The sequence below is a fragment of the Cebus imitator genome, unplaced genomic scaffold (assembly GCF_001604975.1).
Source record: "Cebus imitator isolate Cc_AM_T3 unplaced genomic scaffold, Cebus_imitator-1.0 Scaffold0, whole genome shotgun sequence".
NCBI lineage: Eukaryota > Metazoa > Chordata > Mammalia > Primates > Cebidae > Cebus > Cebus imitator.
The window spans coordinates 8,338,525-8,364,896 of NW_016107315.1; the positions used below are offsets into that span (position 1 = coordinate 8,338,525).

Here is a 26,372-nt window from a genome sequence, read left to right on the forward strand (position 1 = left end):
GCAGGGAAGTGAAGGAGCCACCCCAACTTTGGAGAAAGCCAGACTCCCCAACCTGACATTCAAAGTTCTACAGGCTAGGAGAGAACTTGCTTTTGTCTTTGTTCATTTTCACTGAAGTGTATCTCATATATATATATAAGTGCATCTCATATATATATATATACACACACACACACACACACACACACGTATATGTATACATATGGTTTTTGTTTGAGACAAGAGTCTTGCTCTGTCACCAGACTGGAGTGCAGTGGTGTGACCTCAGCGCACTGCAACCTCTGCCTCCTGGGTTTGAGCGATTCTCCTGCCTCAGCCTCCCAAGTAGCTAGGACTACAGGTGCACACTATGACACCTGGCTAATTTTTGATTTTTGGTAGAAACGGTTTCACCATATTGGCCAGGCTGGTCTTAAACTCCTGACTTCAGGTGATCTGCCTGTCTTGGCCTCCCAAAGTGCTGGGATTATAGGTGTGAGCCACTGCACCCAGCCTGAAGTATGACCATTATAAAGTGTCCATTTGTTAAGTACAGACTCAGTGGATTTTACATAGGTATCCACCCAAGTAACTATCACCTAGGTCAAGAAACAGAACATTTTCCACACCCCAGTCAGCTCCTTCACACGCCTTCCCAGGCAGTATGCACCCCTGCAGGTCACTTCTCTTCTTTTTTTTCCTGTTTTTTTAGAGACAAAGTCTCATTCTGTCACCCAGGCTGGAGTGCAGTGGTGTGATCTGGGCTCACTGCAACCTCTGCCTCCCAGGCTCAAGCTATTCTCATGCTTCAGCCTCCTGAGTAGCTGGGATTACAGATGCATGCCATGATGCCTGGCTAATTTTTGTATTTTTAGTAGAGATGGGATTTCCCCATGTTGGCCAGGCTGGTCTCGAACTCCTGACTTCAAGTGATCCACCTGCCTCAGCCTCCCAAAGATTACAGGCATGAGCCATTACGCCCGGCCTTCCTGTTGTTGAATTTCATATAAATGAAGTCCTGTTGTACACACTCTGTGTCTACTGTCTTCACTCAGAATCTACCTGTGAGGTCCACTCATGTTTAGGTGATCGCCTGCCCTTTTTCTGCCTATATAATAATCCATTGTAAGATCACATACCACAGTTTCTTTATCCATTCTGCTGTTGATGGACATTTCGGTTCTTAGGGAATTGAACTGGCTTTCCCAATTACATCTCTCATGGTTTCACTCCCTGGCCCATCAGCTCCACCAACCAGGCAGTGCCTTGAAGGCCCTGTGGCCCACACCTCTGCATTTGAAAAAATCACACCCAGCTCCCAGCCCATCTCCTTCAAGCCCCGACCACCCCAGTTGGATTGCCCCTGCCTCTTCAGAGTCCTGCAGCATGTAGCCTGCCTCCTCGGGCCCAGTCTCTGTAGCCAACACTAGGTATGCCCGTAGCCCTTGGCCAGCACGTGGCCCCTTTCTCCTTGTGTGTGCCCATCGGGATGGCAGGAGGGCTCAGTGGCTGGCAGTGTATGGTGTGGGTTGGAAAGGGCAGGTGTGGGCTCTAGATTCAGACACGCATGGGGTCCCCAGGGGAGGCAGCTGGAGGGGCCTGGGATGAACGCCCAGGTTCTGGAGGCTAAAGGGCGTGGTTCTGAATCTTCACACTGCCACTGGCATGCTATGGGATGTTGGGAGAGCCTTGGACATCTCTGAGCCTTGCCTTCCCATCTGTGAAAGGGGGCTCCAGACACCTGCCTCAGAGGCCTAAGTGTCCAATGTAAGTGCCTGGCACGTGGGAGGATCTGGGTGGATATTTGTGTCTTCCCCACCCACCCCCTTCTGGGTGGATGCAAGTCCTCTATAGGAATAGGAAGGCCTCACGGGGCCACCCCATATTCAAGCCTCTTCCCCTGATTCACTTCTCATAAGCTCCAGGGCTGAGTTGTTGAGATAAACAGGGTTATAATTGCAGACCCACAGTCTGAGCAGGATCCTGGGATAGCAGTGCCCAGTGCATCTGCTTGTTCATTGAACTTGAAGCTCTGCCACCCCTGCAGGGCAGCTCAGTGAGTCAACATCAGTGATTCCTGCCGACACGCTTTGGGACACCACTGTGTCCCCTGCCCACCCCCCCACACAGCACACACCTTCAGAGAGTCCAAACCACGACAGCTCTCCCAACCCATGTGGATGAACCAATCAGCCAAAGTCCCCTAAGGGCTGATGGCCCCGCTGTCCTGTAGAGAACTGGTAAGCAGTAGGCGGGGGTCTCGGGCGGGTGAGCAGCTGGTCTGTGGCCCGCAGGTCTGGTGTGCCTCATCAGCTGTGCCATCGGCATGGTGTTCACCACGGAGGCCGGGAACTACTGGTTTGACATATTCAATGACTACGCGGCCACGCTGTCCCTGCTGCTCATCGTGCTGGTGGAGACAATCGCCGTGTGCTACGTGTACGGGCTGAGGAGGTGAGGAGGCCCAGGACCCCCAGCTGCACAGGGAAAAGACAGCCACAGAGGCCACACCCTGAAGGGAACAGCTATTTCTTGATGTGCATCTTCCCCTCTTCTTTAAGCTTGGCATTGTTACTCAACGTTTGTTCTTTGCCTGCAAATCTCAGCTAATGTTCTGCCTCAATTCCACCCTCAGTTTGCTTCAGCGAATATCTTTCTATTCCCCGGACTTTTGCTTTGTATCATAGGATGTTTTAGGTTGACCCTGCTGGACCTCCACAGCTTACTGGGGCAGGGAATTGTACCACCAGGGACTGGACGCTCTGATCATTGGCCAACATCAGTATTTTCGAAGAACCCTGACCAAAGTCCAGTTGATAACTTACACCTTAGAAAATTTGGCAGATTGAAAATGTAGTCAGCGAGGTTCTCAATCCCAGCACACAGCACAGGACTGGAATGTTTTCGTTCTCCCCAGGTGATGGAATGTGCAGCTGGGGCAAGAGCCACGGGTCCAGAACAGCCTCCCAACTTGAGTATGCCTCAGAGTCCCCCCGGGCTGGTCAAACACGGCTGCGGGACTCACACCCAAGGTTCTAATCAGGCAGGTCCAGGGGAGGGCCAGGAATTTACATTTCTAGCAGGTTCCCAGGTGAGGCTGGTGCCCACACTTTAAGAACCACTGGTCTAGAGAGCTTTGCTACCCCAGGTGTGATTCCGAGAGCAGGTGCAGCAGCAGCAAGGCGCTCGTTGGGACTGCAGAAGCTCAGGCTCACCCTGTTCTGCTGAAGCAGATTCTGTGTCTTCACAATATGTCCAGGGGGCCTGAGGCACATCACAGTTTGGGCAGTGCTGCTCAAGTGGGAGCCTGGTTGGGGCGAGGAGGCTGTGCCACGTTGTCTTCTGCCCTCTTCCCGAGTCTTTTTCATCTCCACCCTGGTTTGGGGTGGAGAGGGAGACACTGACAACGCTGGGAGGCAGGCATCCCTGAAGCAGCGTTCCCTGCTGTGTCCCTGGAAAGGCCAGGGTCCCATGCCATGCTGAGTGATCTCCCAGGAGCCATTCATTCAGGATGTAAGTTAACGCCAAATTGATGTCTTTCCTGTGGGACTTCTCAGAGTCTTAAAGACAGTTGTGGATCCCAAAGAGAGGGTTAGAATTGCAGCATTTCCAGACTTACTCAGTGAAGGAATGCCTTTTCACCCTCCTCTCACCCCACTCCCACCCCCAGCTACTAACATTTTGAGGACACTAGTGTTAGGGGAACCAACTCTCCCTGTTTCCCCAGGACCGAGGGGTTTTATGGGACATGGAACTTTCAGTGCTAAAACTGGGAAAATCCCTGGTCACCTGGAAATGCCAGTCTAGAGAGAGAGAAAGATTGGTCACTGAGAGGGTGTTTCAGGATAAAAGAGGTTGGAGAGAGAGGAACAGAACCTGGGGCCCACTGGAGGTCACTGGATGGGTGAGGGGCACAAGTGCATCAAAAGGGGCTGGTGATGGGAGATAGGTGGACCGACAGTGTCAGTGGCTGGGAGAGTGCTTTGCTTGCTCACACCGCCATCTAGTGACCACCCGGCAACAGTGTCCTGGGGCTTTTCTGCAGTCAGCTCTTCCCAACTTTCTCCATCCATGAAAGTGGGGGGCTATGAGGGTATAAAGGGGCAAGAGGACCCCCAACACTTTCTCACCTGTTTGATTTTGAGAGCCCCAGGTTTTCATGTCATATACATGAGCCTTCATGGCCTAGAGCCTCGAGTCCAGCTACATCAGCAGCAGCAAAGGGCAGGTGGTGGTGGTCTCCACACAGCCTTGCATGGACACCTAGGACATGCAGCTGGTCCCAGACAGGGAGGGGCTGCGGCTGCAGCTGGTGACGTCACACCCACACCACCGCAGCCCCTCCCGCCAAGGCTGCCTCTCCCGCTGCAGGGAGCAGGTTTGAATGCTCTGGACTGGAGGTGGGAGGCCAACCTGGCTTCTAGGCCTGGTCTTTTCCAAGCCCTGAGGCAGGTGGCATCACAGCCCTGGGCCTTGGTTCCTCCTCTGTGAAATGGGGAGATTTGTTGGGCCAACATCTCCCAAAATGCCAACGATCCTTTATATACTGTGCGTATGTTATTCAAAAGTACACGTACCGAGCCTGTCGAGTCTATGATAAACTGGGCTGTGCGGCTGCTAAATGTAGATTTTAAAGAAGAGGGAAAGGAGAGAGCTGCCGGCCTGATGGAGATGGAGATGGTGGCTGTGGACAACGCCTGTGGGCCTCACTGCCCTGGCCACTCCAGACCAGCTCCCACAGGCCAGGGCTGTGGTCCCTCAGTCCGAGGTTGGCTCTTCCTCTGTCCCAGAAAACCTGCTCTGGTTTCAAGGGACCAAGTGATTCTGCTCTGTGGCATTTCTATTGGGCAAGGGAGTCACTGATTGGCAGTGGGGCAGGTAAGCAAAGCCTCCTGAGAAGCTCCTTCATTGATGACCATTCTGACAGATGTCCCTTCCCTGCTGCCTGTGCCCACCCTTCCTGGAAGCTGCCCTCTGGGCTATGCCAGCAGCCTTCATCTGAAGGCAGGCACTAGGAAGGCGTCTTCTGACGTCCACCTATCTGTGGGGCCCTTGCTCCGTCACCTCTCCCGGGCAGCCTCAGCTCTTCTTCCCTCCCCACCATAGCCCTCATCTCTCAAGAAGATGTCACAGAGGAGCCCAGTGGCCATCCTCAGACATCAGTTACTGCCTAGAACATATGTTCTTTTGTGAATAGGGATGGGCAAGCTGGACGCCCCCACCTCTGCAGCATGGATAATCCAGACTTCCTCTCCCTGTTTTCCAAATAGATTTGAAAGTGACCTTAAGGCCATGACCGGCCGAGCTCTGAGCTGGTACTGGAAGGTGATGTGGGCTGGCGTGAGCCCCCTGCTGATCGTCAGCCTCTTTGTCTTCTACCTGAGCGACTACATCCTCGCGGGGACCCTGAAATACCAGGCCTGGGAGGCCTCCCAGGTATCTGCCATCTCTGTAGGGCTGGCGCTGGGCCCCCATGGTCACTCAAAAGCATAGGCCATTACTTCTCCAAAATCAGGAAACCATTTCCATGATGTGGGTAGGTTTTTTGTCATAACGTGGAAACATGACCGAGGTGTTTTAGAAATAGCCCAGGACAGAGGAGCTGGGCTGTGAGTTTTTAGGTCTGTGCTGCAGTGGGACGAGAGGAGCTCCCCCATCCCCCTGTCCCCTGGAAGCTGAGAAAAACTCCCCCTGCAAAGGTGATAGCTCCCGCCTCCTGGGCAGCACTCCCCTCTGCAGCCACCACGGCAGACAGCACTGATACAGAACATTGCTACCTTCACAGAAAGTTCCATTCTGGGCTAAGAATAGCCCCCTACATTTTAGGTGCCCTGAAAGTTGCCTCAGACGTAAGGTGCTTGATTATTCCCATGGTTATTCTTTATGGGTATCTCCGAACCACAGCTCTACACCCACTGGTTCAAGTAGGTCTTATGATTCCTAGTTTACGGCAGAGAAAGAAGGTGAGGGCGTTTAGGCTCCTGGCACACTTCCTAGTTAATTGCAGAGCCAGGGGCCCCAGGAGCAAGGATGCTGGCCCCACGTGCTCTCTGCCCACACCACACCGCCTCCCCACCATGGTGGTGCCCTGAGGCCAGGGGCAGTGCTCTCAGCAGGCGTTCTCTGCTGACACTCAGTCTCTCCTTTCAGGGCCAGCTCGTGACCAAAGACTACCCGGCCTACGCACTGGCTGCCATTGGGCTGCTTGTGGCCTCCTCCACGATGTGCATCCCCCTGGTGGCCCTGGGGATTTTTGTTCTGCGCTGCCTCAAGAGGGGAGACGCAGCCCCCGTGGCCTGAGACGTGGGCTTCCCAGCCGCTCATGGTTTTACAGATACTATTTACAGGCGGAAACTCCGCTGCTGCTTTTTCAAAAGCTTAAGCCAGAAGTGCTCAGCCCGTCAACTGCCTGAGTGTCTAAAGATGAGGAAGGTGCACAGGAAGAAGACTCCTTCGAGAGAACGCACACCCTCCCGAGCCGCCCTTCCTCCCCGCCGCCTGCCTCCTCATCATCGAAGGGGGTGAGCTCTGAAAGCCAGTCTCGAAGATAACTGTGTCCTTCATTCCAGGAAAGTCCTAGAATTAGGGCACATTGAGAGCTGAAATACAACCATAATTCTTATGGGACCAAATTTAAACAATTTGGTTTTTGGCAGAAGAGACACTAAAATATTAGAGGACAAATACTTTTTAATCCGTTTAAGGAGTTTTGAAGTGCCTCAGATGACATATTTGAATATCACTGGTGCAAAATTCTCTTCTTTTTTGAGTCATAGTGAATATGCAATTTCTGTGTTCCCCTTCCACTCTTTAAATCTTAATAGGATGGCTGGCTATAAAGAAAGAAAACCTTTGTTTGGAACTCCCAAAGGGGTCCCTTCTCTAAGGTCTCTCACAGTGGGTCCAGGACCAGACCTCTTTACAAAACATTGCTCCAACTACAGTTTGCAACCCCAAACCACATTAGAAGTCTGTGTAGACACCCCTCCGTGGTGTCTTGGTACACTGGAAAAGGAGTCAGAAGCTACTATGAGGATGAAAGTGGATCTCAGCTGGGTGGGGTGGCCCACACCTGTAATCCCAGCACGTTGGGGTTCAAGGCAGTTGTTCGAGACCACACTCAAGGGCAGGAGTTCGAGACCAGGCTGGCCAACATGGCGAACCCCTGTTTCTACTAAAAATACAAAGAAATTAGCTGGGAATGGTGGCACAGGCCTGTAATCCTAGCTACTCTGGTTGCTGAGGCATCAGAATCATTTGAACCGAGGAGGTGGACATTGCAGTGAGCCTGTATCACACCACTGCGCTCCAGCCTGGGTGACAGAGCAAGACTCTGACTAAAAAAAAAAAAAAAAAAAAAAAGTGGATCTGACTTTCCCATAGGCTTATTATTACATTTGGACATCATGGCCAACTTTATCAAAACCACAAACACCACTTACAATCAATTTTAAATTATTCATCTGTACATAAGTTTTCTAAAATGTATATAAATCAAACAGAGCATTTTGTAACTGAAGACACACCGTATCTGTGATGTCGCATTAGTCTACCATGAGAATTTTCTGTTTTTTAACTGAAGGTAGGTCAAAGTTACTCCTAAAGTGAGCGGGTCCCTTCCTGCTCTAACGATCAGTGCTTCCTTAAGATCATGGAATTCCAGAGAGTCTCTGTGGATATATTTGCACAGACATCTTTGAAGACACAAACACTCACTTGGGACATTGCCCAGAGATGTCTTTTTATTTTTATGCTGTAAACTTCGCTTATAGCAAAAATAGGCTTTAGAGAAGGCTTCTGTCTTCAGCCATCTCATCAAAACTTCCAGCTCAGCCGGGCGCGGTGGCTCACGCCTGTAATCCCAGCACTTTGGGAGGCCGAGGCGGGTGGATCACGAGGTCAACAGATCAAGACCATCCTGGTCAACATGGTGAAACCCCGTCTCTACTAAAAATACAAAAAATTAGCTGGGCATGGTGGTGCATGCCTGTAATCCGAGCTACTCGGGAGGCTGAGGCAGGAGAATTGCCTGAACCCAGGAGGCGGAGGTTGCGGTGAGCCGAGATCGCGCCATTGCACTCCAGCCTGGGTAACAAGAGCAAAACTCTGTCTCAAAAAAAAAAAAAAAAAAAAACTTCCAGCTCACCTGACTGTGCAGTTGTCAAAAGATCACTTGACTTTCAAATGTGTGAACCAGCATTTACACCATGTTAACAATCTTATTTACGCCGTGCATTCATTCTTCTCATCAGATAGTTCTCTTATGTCAACAAAAACCCTGCTATCAGGCTTGAAGAGCAGGCATACTCAATGGCAAACAGCACAGAATCTGCTCTGAATCCTTGAGGATCTGTCCCTCCTCTCAGCTTCCACTCACAGTCACCATCTTACGACTCGGGGCCAGCTGGGGCCAGTCATCAGTCAGGGTGCGTAAGCCTTGAACACCAGGTAGCCTCAGGAGTGAAAAGAGAAATGTCCCAGATCTAACCTTATTCAGTAAGGTAATGATCTGGTCTTGCAGCCCAATCCAACCACCTGGGAGCATTTAAAACTCCAAATGCCCACACCACACCCTGGGGCCACCCATCATGCCTTCTGGAAGCAAGACCTGGGGGCCTCCCGGCCTTCAAAACTCCTAGGTGATTCTGATGTGCAGCCAAATCTGAGAGGCCCCATTTGAAAAAGAAAGAACATGGGTGGTACACTGAGGAATATTTACATTTTGTAAAATGGCTTAAAAATTTGAAAGCATTTTTGAACATTTCCAACTATCTGGAAGAGTTACTTCTACAGAATAGTTTTTGCTCATGGAAATCGAACAGATGAAGCACCACTGTTAGAGAATAATGTGCTCCAGATGAAAACATCCCAAGTTTCGGTCTTAGTCTTGTTTCTGTGAATTTCATGAAGAGTAGAACACTTCTCAGTAATCCTCTTGAGCCAGTAATAAATCTTGTCTCAAAAAATATTATTCGCCATTTCCTAGGTAGTGCACAAACGTGGCCATGTCAACATTTGTCCACCGACCCTCCAATAAGCTGGAGAGAAAAAGGGACATTCCATGCCTGTACCCATAGCAGTAGCCAAGACATTGTGGGCAGATCATGGACTCCGGAAAGCTTTCCATTTTTACTGGAAATATAGCAAGCCTTGATTTAGCTCCAAGAAATTGAGTAAGGAAATATTTGGTTTTTAGCAATTGTCATAGTAAATAAAAACCTCTAAGCAAGGGCCCCTGTTTCCTGGTTTTGCTTTTGCTTTTGTCACTTATGGACACAGTTTAAGACCTCTCTCAACGCAAGATTTTCTCTCATGTAGAAACAAAAGCTATATTTGAAAAAATGGAAAAAAAGAGGGGGCAACTCCATCCACCCTTTTTTTCCTCTCATCCTTTTCCGCGTTTCTCTCCTTATGTAGCCCGTAAGACTGCAGCATTGCAGTGGATGCAGTCTATCACAAGAAGATGAGAGAGAGTCCACAAGAAAAGTTAGGAAAAATATTCCATTAATGATTCTAGACTGTGATTCTTCTTTTTCTTTTTTTCTCTTTCTTTTCCTTCCTTCCTCCCTCCCTCATTTCCTCCTGACCTTTCCTTCCTTCCTTTTTTCTTTCTTTTCTTCTCTTTTTCTTTCTTTCTTCCTTTTTCTTTCTTTCTCTTTCTCTTTCTTTTTCTTTCTTTCTTCGACAGTTTTGCTCTTCTTGCCCAGGCTACAGTGCAGTGGCACAATCTCGGCTCACTGCAACCTCCACCTCCCAGGTTCACATGATTCTCCTGCCTCAGCCTCCCAAGTAACTGGGATTACAGGTGTATTCCACCATACCAGGCTAATTTTTTGTATTTTTGGTAGAGACAAGGTCTCACTCTGTCGCCCAGGCTGGAGTGCAGTGGTGCGATCTCAGCTTACTGCAACCTCTGCCACCTGGATTCAAGCAATTCTCCTGCCTCAGCCTCCTGAGTAGCTGGAATTACAGACTCACGTCACCACGCCCAGCTAATTTTTGTATTTTTACATGGGGTTTCACCATGTTGGCCAGGATGGTCTCGATCTTCTGACCTCGTGATCTGCCTGCCTCGGCCTCCCAAAGTGCTAGGATTACAGGCGTAAGCCACCGCACTGTGATCATTTCTAAGAAGGAAATAAATGGCCCAATGAGGTGGCATTAAAAGGACAGTACTTTAATTAAGCAGTTGAGGAGCTTTGTGAACTGAAATTTGAAGAAGAATGAACCAGTCATTAAAATTCTTAGAAGGTCTGTCCAGGAGAGGTGACAGCAAGTGCAAAGGCCCTGGGGAAGGAAAGAGCAGAGAAGAGGCCTGTGGTTGGAATGGGAAAGTGAGCGATGGGAGGTGAGCTTGGAGGAGTGAGCAGGGGCCAGATCACATAGGCCTCACAGGCCACAGCAAGGAGCTTCATTTTTCTTGAAGATAAACAATGTCACTGAGGGTTCACTGTGGGGTCTGGCAAGATCTGATTTATATTTGAAAGATCACTGTTGCCGTGGAGGATGGATGGGAGACGAGAATTCGGGGAGGCTGGAAAATCACTCCAGAAGCGACTGTAGTAAACCCACGGAAGATGCTGGCAGTGTGGACATGGGAATGGATACGGAGAAAAATAGGCAAGTTTGAGCTATACTTTGGAGGGAAAGTTGCCAAGTCTTGCTGATAGGTTGGATGCCCAGTTGAGGGAAAAACGGAGTAAAGAACTTCACTTGCTGGGTGGATGCTGGTGCCATTTCCTGAGACAAGGAAAGTGGGGAATGGAGCTGGTCAGAATCAAGAGATGTCTGTGAATCAGGTGGAAATACCCTGTAGCCTGTTAAACATAGAATCTGGAGCTTTGGTTACACCTGGGCTGGAGATATAAATTTGGGAGGCACCATGGAGAGATGTTACTTAAAGCCAAGGTCTAAATGAGGTCATCCAGGGTGAGCATACATGAAGAAGATGGCCTGTGACCAAGGCCTACAGAACTCCCAACGTGTTTTCAGATGTGGCCACATGCACTTTGCCACCTCTCCCACAGAGGGATGTAGTTCATGTATTTAGGTGGGCTTGTGACTGCTTCAACCAAAAGAAGTGATGGAAGGGACACCACTTGACATTAAGGCTAGATCATATGGCCATGCAGCTTCGACCTGGTTTGCTGGGACATTCGCTTGGGGAGTCCTAAGTTGCCATGAATGAAGCCCCACTACCCTGAGGCTGCTGTGCTCCAGCTCACAGGACCAGCTGAGTCCACCTTCCAGCCAGGCTGGGTACCAGACCAGCTTGGACCAGACAGACCAGCCCATCTGTCAGATGAATGCCACTGAGTGACCTCCATCAGTGCCATCTGGAACAGAAGAATCACTCAGCCAAGCCATGCCTGCATTCCTGACTCACAGCATGAAGTAGAGAGAGGAGAGCAACAGAGACTGGAGCAGCCAGGTGCGGTGGCTCATGCCTGTCATCCCAACACTTTGGGACGCCCAGGCCAGCAGGTCGCTTGAGCCCAGAAATCCAAGACCAGCCTGGGCAACATCGCAAAACCTCATCTCTACAAAAAACACAAAAATTAGCCACGTCTGGTGATGCATGCCTGGAGTCCCAGCTATTCGGGAGGCTGAGGTAAGAGGATCACTTGAGCCTGAAAAACAGAGGTTGCGCCACTGCACTCCAGCCTCGATGACAGAGCAAGACCCTGTCTCAAAATTTAAAAAAATAAAGCCCAGGAGACTCTGTGGTCCCAGAAGCTCAGAGAGAACATCCTAAATTCTGCTAAACATGACTTACCACTTACAGTTTCTACTTTTCTTAATGTCAATCTATATTTGAACCCAACTCTAATAGGAGCTTGGTTTAGGACACAAAATGGTACCACAATATTTTAGTGGATGATACTTTCTTTAGGTCTGTACAACTAGAATAATAAAGCGGCAATAGGCGTGCACTACTGAAAATGGTGAATGGAGAAAGATGAACACCTGGACCTTTGGCTGAAACTAAAACAAAAAGCAAATTCATGCTCAGAATAATCTATAAAGGGAAGTGTTAGGAACAAACAGACCATCTAACTCCTTTGCCTGGGACCAGGAAATTAAGTGAAACATGTCACAGCCCCTTAGTAATTGGTCGCCCAGTGAGATCACATCAGGGAGCTTCTGCACGGATGTCCAGTCCAGAGGAACGAGGCCAGAGGCAGGGAAGGATGAGAGCTGGACATCAAGGAAGACTCCCCACTCACAGACTTACCCGGATCTCTCAGCAGGTGCGTGCACACATGCATGTGCATGGATCTTAGGGAATTGCCACCTGGATGAGAATTTTAACATTTATAATTAAGGGGCCATCAGATTCAACACTCAAGTGAGGTCCAAATAGATTGCAGCCCATGTTTTTCAGCTTCAAGGCCAGAGTCATCACCTCCGTGCTGGCCTTGCACAAAATGAAACCCATGGAAGGCTGGCCCTAAGAGATGCTCTAGGAACAAAAGATTCCATAGGCTAAAAAGTTTGGGTGCTGCTGCACACCGGATACCTCCTCTAGGAGAGTGACTTTTCAAACCTCTGACAAGTCCTGCAGGTTAGGTAACTCTGTGTAATCCAGTGTTTGCAAACAGTTCTCGCCGCAGATCCACTGTCAGAAAACAAGTGTTAACACAGAGAACCCACATTTCTCCAAAACTGCACTGCAGGTCAGGACAATGTATTACATCAAGCTCTTTGCCTAACAGACTTAGGAGCCCAGGGCTCACAGCAGGGACAGAAACATCCTGCAAGATGAGTTCTCAGCAATGAATACATATAGGCAAATCAATGGGAATAGAAAGCCCCAACACCCACAAATAGAGGAGACCTGAGAGACAACAGGGGTGGCACTCTAGACCAGGAGGGACAAGATTCAAGAACATTCTCAGCAGCTGGCTAACTAGAGGAAAAAGAATGCTGAGGCTGGCGCAGTGGCTCATGCATGTAATCCCAGCACTTCAGGAGGTGGAGCTGGGTGGATCACAAGGTCAGAAGTTAAAGACTAGTCTGGCCAACATAGTGAAACCCCATCTCTACTAAAAATACAAAAAATTAGCCGGGTGTGGTGGTGTGCACCTGTAATCCCAGCTACTTGGGAGGCTGAGGCAGGAGAATAGCATGAACCTGGGAGGCGGAGGTTGCAGTGAGCCATGATCACACCATTGCACTCCAGCCTAGGTGACAGTGCAAGACACTGTCTCAAAAACAAAACAAAACCAGAAAAAAAAAACGCTGGACTCTGTCAGATGACATCAGATGGTCTTACATAAGCACAAAATATGCTAGGAAAACACTGGTAAATTCAATACCATTTATACGCTTCTTTCATCAAAAGTCACCATAAGAAAATGAAAAGACAAGCCAAAAGGAGAAGATATTTGTAGTATATATAACAAAGAATTATTCTCCAAAATGTAAAGAATGTCACAACTATGAAAAGATCCTCAATCTCATTAGTGATCTGAGAAATGCCAGATGAGATACTAATTTTATACCTACTGGGTTAAAAAGTTAGCAAGTCTGCCAGTGCCAAGCATTGGTGATAACGTGGAACCGGTAACACTATAAATGACACAAGCAATTTAGAAAAGGATTTCATGTTCCCTTATATATTTCAGGCTTATAATTCTACCACTGGGCAGGCAGCATAGAGAAATACTTTCCCGTGTGAGCTGGAGACATATAAAATGCTCACAGCAGTACTTAGTGCAAGAACAAACAACCAGAATATCCATCAATATTAGACTGGACAAAAAATGAATTGTAACAGTCATAAAGAGATCCAAGTAAGTACATATATTGTAATATATTCATCCAAAGTAAACAACAGTTGGCTGGGCACAGTGGCTCATGCCTGTAATATCAGCACTTTGGGAGGCCGAGGTGGGTGGATCACTTGAGGTTAGGAGTTCAACCAGCCCGGCCAACATGGTGAAACGCTGTCTCTACTAAAAATACAAAAATTAGCTGGGTGTGGTGCCACTTGCCTGTAATCCAGATATTTGGGAGGCTGAAGCAGGAGAATTGCTTGAATCTGGGTGGTGGAGGTTGGAGTAAGCTGAGATTGCGCCACTGCATTCCAGCCTGGGCAAGAGAGCAAGACCCTGTCTCAAACAAACAAACAAGGTAAACAACAGTTAACAGGGTGAACTCCAGCTATAACCATCAGTGTGGATGAATCGTAGAACAACGCTGAATTCAAAAGCCAGCTGTATCACGCATACAGAATGATACCATTTCTAGACACCTCAAAAACAAGCAAAACTAAACAATACAGATATTACATACACATTATATACATATTATGCATCCAGGGATACATAATATGTACCAAACTAGAAAGAAATGTAAGGCTAGTGGTCATCTCTGGGAAGATACAGGGATGGCAGTGGGAAAGAGAGCATGGGCTTCCAAGGTGCAAGTTCTCTTCTCCCCAGCCATGCTCCAGATGCTCAAAAGCATATAGAGGGAAAGGGTAAAGTTTTAGATTGAGGTGGAGTACTGAATTATTGTAAGCTAGGTGCCTTTCCCAACACTCCTTCCAAAGAAGGAAATGTAGCCAGGAGTTGAGGATAACAGCAGAGTTGTGCCTTGGCTCTGAGGAACTCGAGTAGCTGCCCTGGATGGGGTGTTCATGGCATACCTGCTGTGTCTATGTCCCTCCTCCATCCTTCCCTTCCCCTTTCTCTCTCGAGCTGATTTACTACACAGCATTAGATAATCAGAACACCTAGGTCCTAGAATAAGCCCCACCTCCTCCAGGAGGCCACCTGACTCCCTCCAGCAATAGCTCTGCACTTTACCTTTGTATTCTCTCCTTACTATGGTCAGCAGACTTCTAAGATGGCCCCTGAAGATCGCCATCTGGTATTCACGTGCTCATGTAATTCCCTCCTCTTGAATGAGCTGTACCTACTGACTTCTAGTGCATAGAATACAGTAAAAAGTGTTAGGATAACAATTACCAGATTAAGTTACAAAAGACACTGCGGGCCGGGTGTGGTGGCTCATGTCTGTAATTCCAGCACTTTGGTAGGCTGAGGCAGGTGGATCACAAGGTCAGGAGTTCGAGACCAGCTTAGCCAGCATGGTGAAACCCCGTCTCTACTAAAAACACAAAAAATTAGCTGGGCATGGTGGTTCACGCCTGTAATCCCAGCTACTCCAGAGGCTGGGGCAGGAGAATTGCTTGAACCCTGGAGGCGGAGGTTGCAGTAAGCCAAGATCGCACCACTGCACTCCAGCCTGGGAAACAGAGCAAGACTTTGTCTCAAAAAAAAAAAAGACACTGTGACTAGCAGACTCTCTTGCTAACTTGATAAACCAAGGTGTCATGCTGAACAGGACTATGTGGCAAGGACTTAAGGGAGGCTTCCAGCTAACAACCAGCAAGTGGACCAGTCCAACAGCCGATGTGTTTGGCTGTGTCCCCACGCAAATCTCATCTTGAATTCCCATGTGTTGTGGGAGGGGCCCGGTGGGAGCTAACTGAATCATGGGGGCAGTTTCCCCCATACTGTTCTAGTGGTAGTAAGCCTCATGAGATTTGGTTTTATCAGGTTTCCACTTTTGAATCTTCCTCATTTCTCATTTTTTGCCTGCCATCATCCATGTAAGATGTAACTTGCTCTTTCTTGCCTTCTACCATGATTATGAGGCTTCCCTAGCCACTTGGAACTGGAAGTCCAGTTAAACCTTTTTTTTTTCCTTATCTTTTTTTTTAGACAGTCTTACTCTATTGCCAGGCTGGAGTGCAGTGGCGCAATCTTGGCTTACTGCAACCTCCATTTCCCGGGTTCAAGCAGTTCTCCTGCCCCAGCCTCAGTCCCAAGTAGCTGGGACTACAGGTGCGCACCACCACACCCAGAAATTTTTGTATTTTTAGTAGAGATGAGGCTTCCCAATGTTGTCCAGAATGGTCTCGATCTCTTGACCTTGAGATCTGCCTACCTTGGCCACCCAAAGTGCTGGGATTACAGGCGTGTGCCACTGAACCAGGCCAAACCTCTCTCTTTTGTAAGTTGCTTAGTCTCGGGTGTGTCTTGATGAACTAATACACCTGCCAACAACCAGAGTAATCCTTAAAGTAGATCCTGCTCCAACTTAACCTTGAGCAGGCTAAGCTCAGCCCACACTACCCACCTGGATCCCATGCCTGCCAAAGGCAAGTGAGGTGTGGAGTGACAAGGGGTGTGTAAGTGTGGGGTCCAGCCACTGCACAGTCAAGACACACCGGCTCCCACAGTGGAGCAGGCAGCTCCAAGTGCCAGCATGGGTGCAGGCTCTCTGCAAGGCTTGAAGCTGGACCAGGCACACACTGCAAGCAGCTTCCATGGCTGCCAGTGGGGAACATGATGGTGCCCAGAAGCTTGGAGATGCTAGGAACTGCAGGGCCCCAAAGAGGGAGCCACAGCCCTGACTCAGGGAACTCCCAGGTCTGGGTTCCCCAAAGGGCTGCAAGTCTTTTCTCCTTCTCTTCTTCCACAACGTGGTGAGCAAGGGGCATGTCTCAGCCCTGTTTGTGTTACAGTTCTTTTAGCCTCACCATTTGGCAGGTCCCGAGTTCTCGTCTTGTGGCCAGGAAGAATGAAGTACGTGAACAAGCAGAGGGTGAGCAAGACGAGGAGGGGCTTTATTGAGTGATAGAACAGCTCAGAGACCCACAGGGAGTAGCTCCTTTCTGCAGCCAGGGTGTTCCAATGAGTGTCCAGCTCCTAGCAGAGAGGGTAGCTCCTCTCGCCAGGTGGGTCATCCCAACAAGTGTTCAGCTATCAGCAGAGAGCGTAGGTCTTCTCTCAGCTGGTGGTCCTGTTGTCTCTGCTCTGCTTTGGCTGAGCCTAGGGCCTTTATAGGCCTCAAAAGGGAGAAAGTGCATGCCAATTGGCCTGTGGGCGGCCATGGGCAGGACCAGAAAAGGCACCTGAAGTTTCCACTCCAGTCAGGTCCATGGGACTGGCAGCCCAGCCCCCAGCCTCCAGGCCCTCCCTGTCCTGAAGGTGGGGCCTCACCAGGGACCCACCCCTTTCTGCCCATGAGCCTGTCTGCCTCCTGCAGCCATCCACAGGGTCCAGACTGCTCGAGCCAAGGGGCACCTGCAGGCCGGTGCCAAGACACCCTTAGTCTCCCCCTCAGCTGCCCCTCCCCTCCACCAGCAGTTGCTGGTGCTCAAAGTCCAGAGGGGGCCAAGGTGGCAGGGGCTGGCGTTTCAGTGCTGCCCCAACTGTGCACACACCCTGTCAAGCTGTGATAATGCCTGGCTTTGGCCCCAACACCACTCTGGGACAGGGCTCCTGAGGGTGCAGGGTCAGAGATGCCCAGGTCCTGCGCCTGGGAGGGTGAGGCTCGTACCTGCTCCACGGAACATGCAGGCAGCCCTGGCCATGCCTCCTCCCAGCCTGGGGTGGGGTTCCAGGTCCTCGCCGGTCCCATGCCAGCATCTGGGGCAGGGGTGACATCACCATAAGTTCTTCCTGTGGCCCCAGTGCTCAGCCCTGTGGCTCCCCCTTGCCTGGCTCACAGTCAGCAGGGGTGCCTCCAGGAGCGAATTGCAAGCCCTGGGCCTGGTGGTAAGGAGCTTCAGGCTCCACGGTCCCCCTGCTGTGGGGCAGCCCCAGGCAGCCCTGTGCAGAGTCTCCTCCCAAGGCAGAGGAATATGGCACCAGTCAGCAGGGAGGGCGTGGTGGCCATGCCACTGGCTGGGTCCCTGAAGTGGGCGCCACTCCCACTTCCCACCCCAGGCCCCCAAGGACAGCCCTAGCTCTGCACCCCAGGCCCAGCCCCTGTGCTCCATGTGCAAACATGGCACCACCCTAGGCCCAGTTCTGCCTCAGGCCCCCCTCTGCCTGCTCCTCCATACACAACCATGCTGCTCCCCAAGCCAGCAGGTAACTCAACCTGGCCACACTATGGCAGCTCCCATGGTGGCAGGCTCAGGGGGGATCCCTGCAGCGGGCTCCAGGGACTGTCCACCTCCTCCCCACACCCTCCCGCAGCAGCAGGTGACAGTGGTGGTGACAGGGACCAGGGTCCAGAGCAGTGCAGGCTCTGGGCCTAGAGCCCACCCAGCCACATGTGGGTGGGGGCAGCACAGTCAGCTGCTTCAGGGACACAGGGCACAGGAACGTGGGGAACACGGGTCTTACCACTTCCACTGCTGCTCCTGCAGTCGCTCCTGCCACCACCACTCACACCTCCCCTGTGGCCAGCACAATGACAGCAGCCACTCCAGACGGCCCGCTGCTGCCATCACTAGGTACCAATGTGTTTACCTCACTATTTCCTTCATGCTCACTGACATCTTCCTGTAAAGGTGTCATTTTCTCATAAGCAATATTTTCCCACTTAGCTAGAATTTATACCATTTTGAAAGACAAATACAATTTGAAGGTGGGGGGCACATTTTTATGGACATTACACTTTACTATTTCCCTGGGTTTCCCTATAACTAAAAAAAATAACGATAAGGAGACACAAAATGTAAGTGACAACTGGAAAGCAAACTTGCAGAAGCTACTCATTTTCTTGCTTACTCTAATTTTTCTATGATGATCATGCATTGCTTTGTGTATTAGTTTTCACACTGCTATGAAGAACTACCTGAGTCTGGGTAACATATAAAGCGAAGCGGTTTGACTCACAGTTCCGCATTGCTGGAGACGCCTCACCAAACATAAAATCATGGCAGAAGGTGAAGGAGAAGCAAAGCACATCTTACATGGTGGCAGGAGAGAGAGTGAGCGAGGAGGTAAATGTCAAACACTTTTAAAACATCAGATCTCATGAGAACTCACAAGAACCAAATGGGGGAACCCCCCCTCCATGATCCAATCACTTCCGACCAGGTACCTCCCTCAACACGTAGCGATTACAATTTGAGATGCGATTTGGGTGGGGACACAGAGCCAAACCATATCACTTTGCATGATTTTTAATATTCTAAGATCAAAAAGTAAAGAAGCACCATTTAATGTACACGAATGATACCAACAGTATCTAATCATACTAACAGTAGTTAGAAAAGAATATGACATTTTATTTTCACTTATGGACATACAGTACATGAATTTAGAAATGAAATCATTGCAGGATTCTGAAATACTGATACCTTAAGATCTAACACACTTATATTATTCCATTCCCTACAAAGCAGCCACATTAGCAGTTCGGATTTGGTCTTTGTTGTCGTTGCAGACATTAAGTTCTTTAAGTGGAATGCCCAGTAGCATTTAAATAATATATTACAGCAGACATGAACTAAGTTTCAATATTCCATCTTTGGAACAAATTATGCTTATTTACATGTTAACAGGTGGCTATATTTACTTACCCTATTGTAAGTTTTAATGACTGATTTTAAGCTACAGAGGGTTTTCCAGCTATTATTTCCTTTAGAGTTTCTGCAAGTAACAACTTGTATTAATGTTTTATAAAAGATAATGTTGGAAAAAAAGGTAATGCTGAAATAAAGGCGCTTTTAGAAATATTTAAGGACAACATAAGGTATTAATATTGAAAAAACTGTACATATTTTCAAGCACAACACTGAAATATTATAGCAGTGTTTAATTGAATTGTTTTAAAATAGTGGTAATTATACTACCTTACATACTGTTCTAATATTTAAATCTCATAATTACAGTTTGAATATACAACCTGACTTACAATTAGAACTATGCACAGTTTCTGAAGCATATTTTTCAGGTTTGTTTTTGCACATAAATTAACATTTAAGTTGGTCCTTGATTTGGAGAACTATAACTACCTGGAAGCACTAATTTTTGGACACATTTATTGATAGCCAACAAAATCCTTGACAGAGTGAAAGCATCAAGAGTACCATGCGTGGAAAAGCAGCTGTTGCCCCACAAGTGCAATATGAAATCTAGAACAACACCCTCTCAGAGGCCTGCAAGTCTCAATGAGTGACCCTCAAAGAAACCCAAATGTATAGGAGGAAGTAGCTGACCAGTCATGGGCATGTTTCACACTGGGACAATCTTTAAAATAGAGGCGGCTTTGGACCTCTAGCGTAAGAGATAGACTTTACATTCTTTGATTTTATTTACACTTTTTAAAAAAGATAAAGTATATCTGAATTCTCTCATCATACTTAAAACTGCTGGTGCACTGGCAGTTCAAGCTGATTCAAGTCATGAGGCAGCCCACCAGAAACTTTAAAGAACCCCAGACCTCATTCTCCTCTTTCCTATGATGAAGTCACAGACTGTCTCATCAAACTACTTGATGTCTGTAAGAGACTTACATTTTACAAACACAGTTAGCTTATTATTGAACTTTTAAGAAAAGTCCAAAGATGTGTGAAAAAGTACGCCTGCTAACAGCGACTGCTTCTACAAGGACAATAATGAAACTGAGCTACAAAAATAATTTTACTATTTTAAACAATGAAAGAAGCTAGGTTTTTAAAATATATTACTTATTCTGTAACAGCTGATTAAATTGATAATCAATAGAATCAAATGAACAGATTCAGCTTCCATTCTGCAAGCTGAACTCAGATTATTATATTAATTACAGAACAGCTTCAAATTAATAACTGTCCCAAGAGTAAAGAGACCATCAAGGCAGTAACATCGATCAATTCTGTCATCATCCTGCACAGAGCACAAGATGTGCTTTTGGATAAAGGCAATAAAAAGACCTTGGGCTGATGTGGAAAGCAGGTCAGTAAAGACTCCAGTTCTGCACAATGGAATCTTCCAAGCCAAGCCGCTTTCCACAAACACAAAATCAGTCTATCTTTCCTTTCTGGACCAGTCTGAGAGCACCAACAAAATCTTTGCCATTGTAAAGAATGATAAAAAATGTTCCAATGCTTGCAACTCCCCAGAAGAGCACATAGGCCAGCATTACTGTCCAAGTGTCACCAGCCAAAAACAAAAAAAAAAGACACAAAGAAAAGGCAACAACAAAGAAAACACACAAAGCAACGGATTACCAAACCCTGACAACACTAAAAGGAACAAGAAAATCCAAAGCAAAAACAGAAGAACCACCAAAAAAAAAGTCTACAGAATCTTGTTTTAAGACACACGAGAACGCCAGCCTAGAATACAATAGCACAAACTCCCAGCAACCCAACATAAGCCACAAACAACCGCCCTCAACAAATCCGCCAAACTCAGCCTCCAAAGCACCACCAATTACAGCAAAGTGCCACCAAAACAAACTAACATTGGCAGCCCAGGAAAGACGGGAAATCACCACAAAGGCAACGAAGGCCTCAAGCTCTGGGACCACACCCAAAACGCCTACCAAAGGAACGGGAGCACAAAGGGAAGCAAAAAACACCAAACTAAGGAACACATAAACCCGGGCTACACAAACACGCAATAGCACCAGAACATGCTGCACGACTTGATAAACAAGCAACCAGCAGACCCCAAGAAAAAACAACCTAACAACGCACTACTGCCAACGGAACCAAGAAAATACTGAGCAAAAACCAACACACAGAGAAACACTCCACAAAAAAATCAAAGACAATATAATACAAAAAACCACGGCCCAAAGAACACAACACTGTAACAAAAGCACGGTCAAAGGCCGACGCGGAGCCATCACGACGAAAAAAAATCAAGACAACCCGGGTCAAAAAAATGAAACCCAAACCCCATAGATTACAGCAAGAGCAACACTTGTAGGAAAACCTTTTTGTTTGTAAAAATGACTGAAAATTCTGCATGTAAAAAATGAACTTCAACTTCTCATTTTGTATTTCAAATCTATTCTTACCTTCCTTCATGCTATTAAAGTGTAAAAGAGACTTTTTATATCTATTTCTGTATTTCTTATATTTAATATAGCTGAGGATTCTAAAACAGAAATTCTAATAAAGACAGTTTTGTGGAGTCTTTATAGGCCAGTTTATAGACAAACCAATATACCTAAACTGTTTTCCTTTAGGGCTATGTCTTAATTTCAGCTATTTTGTAGGATGATTTTAAGGCTGCATAATATATTGATATTTTTATTCAATTGTAGGATTACTGTCTCCAAGTTGCATTCTTAAATTACCTTGATATCAGAGTGGTTCCCTTATCATGTATTAGAATGGAAATATTAATAGATAGTCTTAATAGAACAATAGTCTTAAAAGAAACTGGTAATTGAGAAGTAGAAATGAACTTCAATGCAATCCATCTGGGGTTGAAGATTTTATAGGTGACTAAAATAGCAGGTCCTGTGAAAGAAGTAAAAGCATCAGGGAAAAATTATTACATCCCATTGGCAGTAACAAATCAATGAAATTAATAATTCATTTAATAAAATATATTTGAGTTTCAATTCTGCCTTAGCTGCTGTGCTCACTGCTGGGGGTTAAATTTTGGAGGCCGCAATCTGCGTTAACAAGGAACATCTAGTCCAGTACAGAGTTATGATTGGTATTTTAGGCTAGAAATATCTTTGTTACGATGGAGAGCTGCTTGTGCACTGATGAGTGAGTAGCTACATCCCTGGTCAGCCTCTGCCCACTGAATAACTCTAGAATCTCCTCTTTGGTTGTTACAACCAAAAATGTCTCTAGCGTTTTCAAATGTCCCCTGAAAAACAAAATCAGAGTTGAGAAGCCCTGACCTAACAGGACAGGAAGACTGCTGGAGTCAGTGAGGTAAGGTGAGCGCTGAGATGCTCGGGGCATCTGAGGAAAGCTGGGAGCCGAGACGTTCTGTGTCAGGGCTAGGAGAGGCACAGGGGCTGAAATGCCTTGTTTCGACATTAGTTCATGCAAGACAAATAGGATAGAAATTTTAACTTAACTTAGTAGAATATGAGATAACTCTAAAGCAACCTGCCCAGTGAATAGATAAATAACATTTTCATTATCAACCAATTACTATGTTTTGCAATTTGCACCTTGTTTATGATTTTAGGATGGAGAAGATTTCTATAAAATGCTGTCCTATTTTTTTCCACAAGTGTTTCATAGCTTTTCTTTTTTATGTTCCTGAATTATATCTAGAAGATTTTCTAAGAAGTTTAAACTGAGGTACTGATCTCATTTTATTTTTTCTACATAGTGAGCAAGTTTTTCCAACCTGGTGATTTAGATTCACAGTCTAGGATCTAAACAACTGTGCTTTGCAATCTAGACTCTTTCTATTCTCTAATATTGGTCCATTTATCTATACCTTTAGGAGTGCATGACTTTGGTTTTGTAATATTGTCATCTATATAGTAGAATATCTCCTTCTGTTCTTTTTCAGAATTGGTTTATAAATCTAAAGGGTTTTGTACTGTCATATAAATTTTACAAAATTGTTCAATTGCCAAAATCTTTTAGTTTTCTATTGGAATAACATTAAATATTTTGTTTAATTTGGGAAGGATGGTTATATTAACAATATTTAGTTTGTGTGCCATTTATTTACTCTTTTATTTGACATAATTGGCTTTTAAAATTTACTTTCTAAAAAACTAGCATTTCTAAGGTAATTCCTGAAAATGTTCATGCAAATGGTATTTTATTGCATTTTCTAATGACATTTTCTGAATTGCAATAGATTTGTATTTAAATCTTTATAGCTGCTTTGTACTCACATTTTATCCCTTGCTTTTCTGTTGATTCTTCTGTTTTCTATGAATGTCTGTATGAATATCCCAGGTAGAAAAAGACAATGTTTGCTTTTTCTCATAATCCTTATGCTGCTTAACTATATTTTTCTTTTTGGAATGATATTGAGAAAAATGCCCAAAATAGGAATCTTTATAGACTTAGATACATTATAATTAGAAAAAAATAAAACACCAGAAACAAGAGACAAGTGATCAATCAGGAACTTATATTTGCTTTTATAGTTTTACCAGTGACTATTATCTAAAATATCCTAATGTCTCTTAAAATCAGCATGTATAAAGCAACATGATTCAGTACATTGTCAATGAATCTGAAAAGAAAGCTCATAGTCAAAAAATCTAAATACCCAAAATGTTTAAGCATCCCTTCATGTGCTTATTAATAATGAGAAGATAGTATATTTAAAATTAAAATCCCACTCTATATTTTCCTATTGCTAAAGATGAGAAAGTTAGATACAAAATTCATTGTCAAGGTAATTTAGAAACAAAATTTTGTTGGGAGCTTGAACCCATGTAGTAATTTTGAAGACAAAGTGAAGTCTTTAATAAACCGGACTATATTTTTAACTTCAAACCCAGTAAGTCCATCTCTAAGGAATACATCCAAAAGGAGTCTCAGTGAGTAATTAATCATATGTAGTGGAATGTCAAAGGTTGCTAAAAATAACATCTGATTTACAGTAGGCATAAACAGACTGCCCCCACTCAGACCTGAATATCTGGTCACCATCACATGAAAATCTTATGCAAGTTCAAAATGACATCTAAAGAATACTCATTTCATCATTGTTTGAAACAATGAAAAATCAAAGAGCCTAAATCTATCAATAAAATAATGAGATATCAGAGAATAATCCAAAGTAGCACATATTATCTATATATCAACACAGACTTATCTCAAAAACAAATTAGGAATTGTTTCTGGGTTTGGGGGTGCAGAGGTGTGCTCAGCTTCCCCGAGAGAATGTTCTTCTGGGCTCTTGGTCCCTCAGTTACCCAAGAATGGGAGAGGGGACCACAGCATGGTCTGCTTGCAAGAAAATATCAGGCCTCAAATAGTTTTTGCAGAAAGTGATCTATTTAGGTAGAGAGAAAGAAAGGGAGAGAGAAAAAAAAGGAGAAGGGAAGAGAGAGAAACAACTAGCTCTCACACTGAGAAGAAGGAAAAGCAGCTCTCACACTGAGTTGAGAAGGGTTCCCCGAAGGGGAAAACCAGGGAAGAAAAGCCACTTTCACACTGAGTGAGAGAATCCAGAAAGATGGAACCCAGGGGAGGAGAAGCAGCTTCCAGGGGAGGAGAAGCAGCTTCCATGAGAATGGAAGGGGACCCCAGAAGGAGAAATCCGCCTAGAAGAGGGAGACAGGGACTTTTAACCTGAGTGGAATTCCCACTTTCTCCAAGACCCCTGGCCAATGAGAAGAGTTCCTTTAAACTTCCTCTGGAGTGATTGTCTTTGATTATTTTCCCATGCCTGTGAAAATTAAAACAAAGACTGTTAAGTATCCCAGATGGAGAGAGGGAAGGGGGCATTGGGAAGTTCTTGCCCTTGAAACTACGCCCCCTTGTGGACACTGGAAGAGATTACAGTCCCTCAGAATGAAAAAGTAATATTTAATATATGGATTTATAGATGCATATGAAATATATAATTTAAAAATTTGAAAAATATTGGCTTGCTATTTTTTCTAAAATAGACATAGTGTCTTAGTCTACTCCAGCTGCCATAACAAAATATCATGGACTGGATGGCTTAAACAACAGAAATTTATTTCTCACAGTTCTGGAACTTAAAAGTCCAAAGCTATTGTGGGCACTGGAGAGACACTTCTTCTTGGCTTCTGGACAGTCACATTCTCACTGTGTCCCTACACACCCTTGCCTTGGTATGTATGCATAAAGACACAAAGAGATCTCTGTATCTTTCTCTTCTTATAAAACTAAAATCCTATTGGATTAGAACCCCAAATTTACGACCGCATTTAACCTTAATCGTCTCCTAAAAGCCCTACCTACAAATGAGGTCACATTGGCGATTACAGTTTCAATATACGAATTGTAGTGGGCACAATTAAGTCCTCAGCACACAGTAAAGTAATAGATGTATGTTCATTTATGATTAGCTTAGTTCAAAAGCAGTTTTATGTAAACATTTATTTATTTATATAAAAACTAGTTGTTTACATATATGCATTTAGCAATTGTCAGCCAGATTAGCATGAATCTCATCCATGTGGAAAATATTATAAAATCAAGATTCAGATCAAAAGGAAAAACATGTTTGTTCATGCACTGATGAATGAAAACATATTTCCTACTGAAAAATATAATTGAAGGTATAAATTCAATTCTATACCAATATGGGCAAGCAGATTAAATTATATAAATTTAAAAATCTCAGTATGAAAAATGAATGGTGTATGAATATAGGTAGACGGAGCCGAAATAAGAGCAAGGATAAAATGAAGCTGTTATAAATAATTAGCAAGGTTGAATTTAATGAGAACTTAAAATTTCACTCAATAAAAATAAAATCATATTTTAGATGTTAGGCAGTAGAAGTAATATCACGTGAAGGCTAGGACATATGCAAGATGCTGGCCCAATTAGATGGAACAAATCCAGTATTTGTGAATTTTTTAGCAATTAATTACTAGATGAAATTTTTGTAGATGAATGAAGAACTCCAGTTTAGATGTGGTATACTTGATGTCAGTTATAAATGAAATAACATTTTCACACATAAGATCACCAGAGCCGGGCCAGTGGCTCAGGCCTGTTATCC

At 45.7% G+C, this 26,372-nt stretch overlaps 2 protein-coding genes across 2 annotated transcripts in view; one reads left to right on the forward strand and one right to left on the reverse strand.

Moving 5' to 3' along the window:
• SLC6A20 (solute carrier family 6 member 20) overlaps positions 1–7,318 on the forward strand; it is a 36,350-nt gene extending 29,032 nt beyond the window's left edge. The window contains exons 9-11 of the mRNA XM_017521948.2: positions 2,274–2,433; positions 5,250–5,415; positions 6,130–7,318. Coding sequence (XP_017377437.1) covers positions 2,274–2,433; positions 5,250–5,415; positions 6,130–6,279 — 476 coding nt within the window. The 3' untranslated portion in view covers positions 6,280–7,318. The remainder of the gene's footprint in view (positions 1–2,273; positions 2,434–5,249; positions 5,416–6,129) is intronic.
• An 11,682-nt stretch (positions 7,319–19,000) lies between these two features.
• SACM1L (SAC1 like phosphatidylinositide phosphatase) overlaps positions 19,001–26,372 on the reverse strand; it is a 65,432-nt gene continuing 58,060 nt past the window's right edge. Inside the window, exon 20 of the mRNA XM_037736774.1 lies at positions 19,001–20,876. Coding sequence (XP_037592702.1) covers positions 20,740–20,876 — 137 coding nt within the window. The 3' untranslated portion in view covers positions 19,001–20,739. The remainder of the gene's footprint in view (positions 20,877–26,372) is intronic.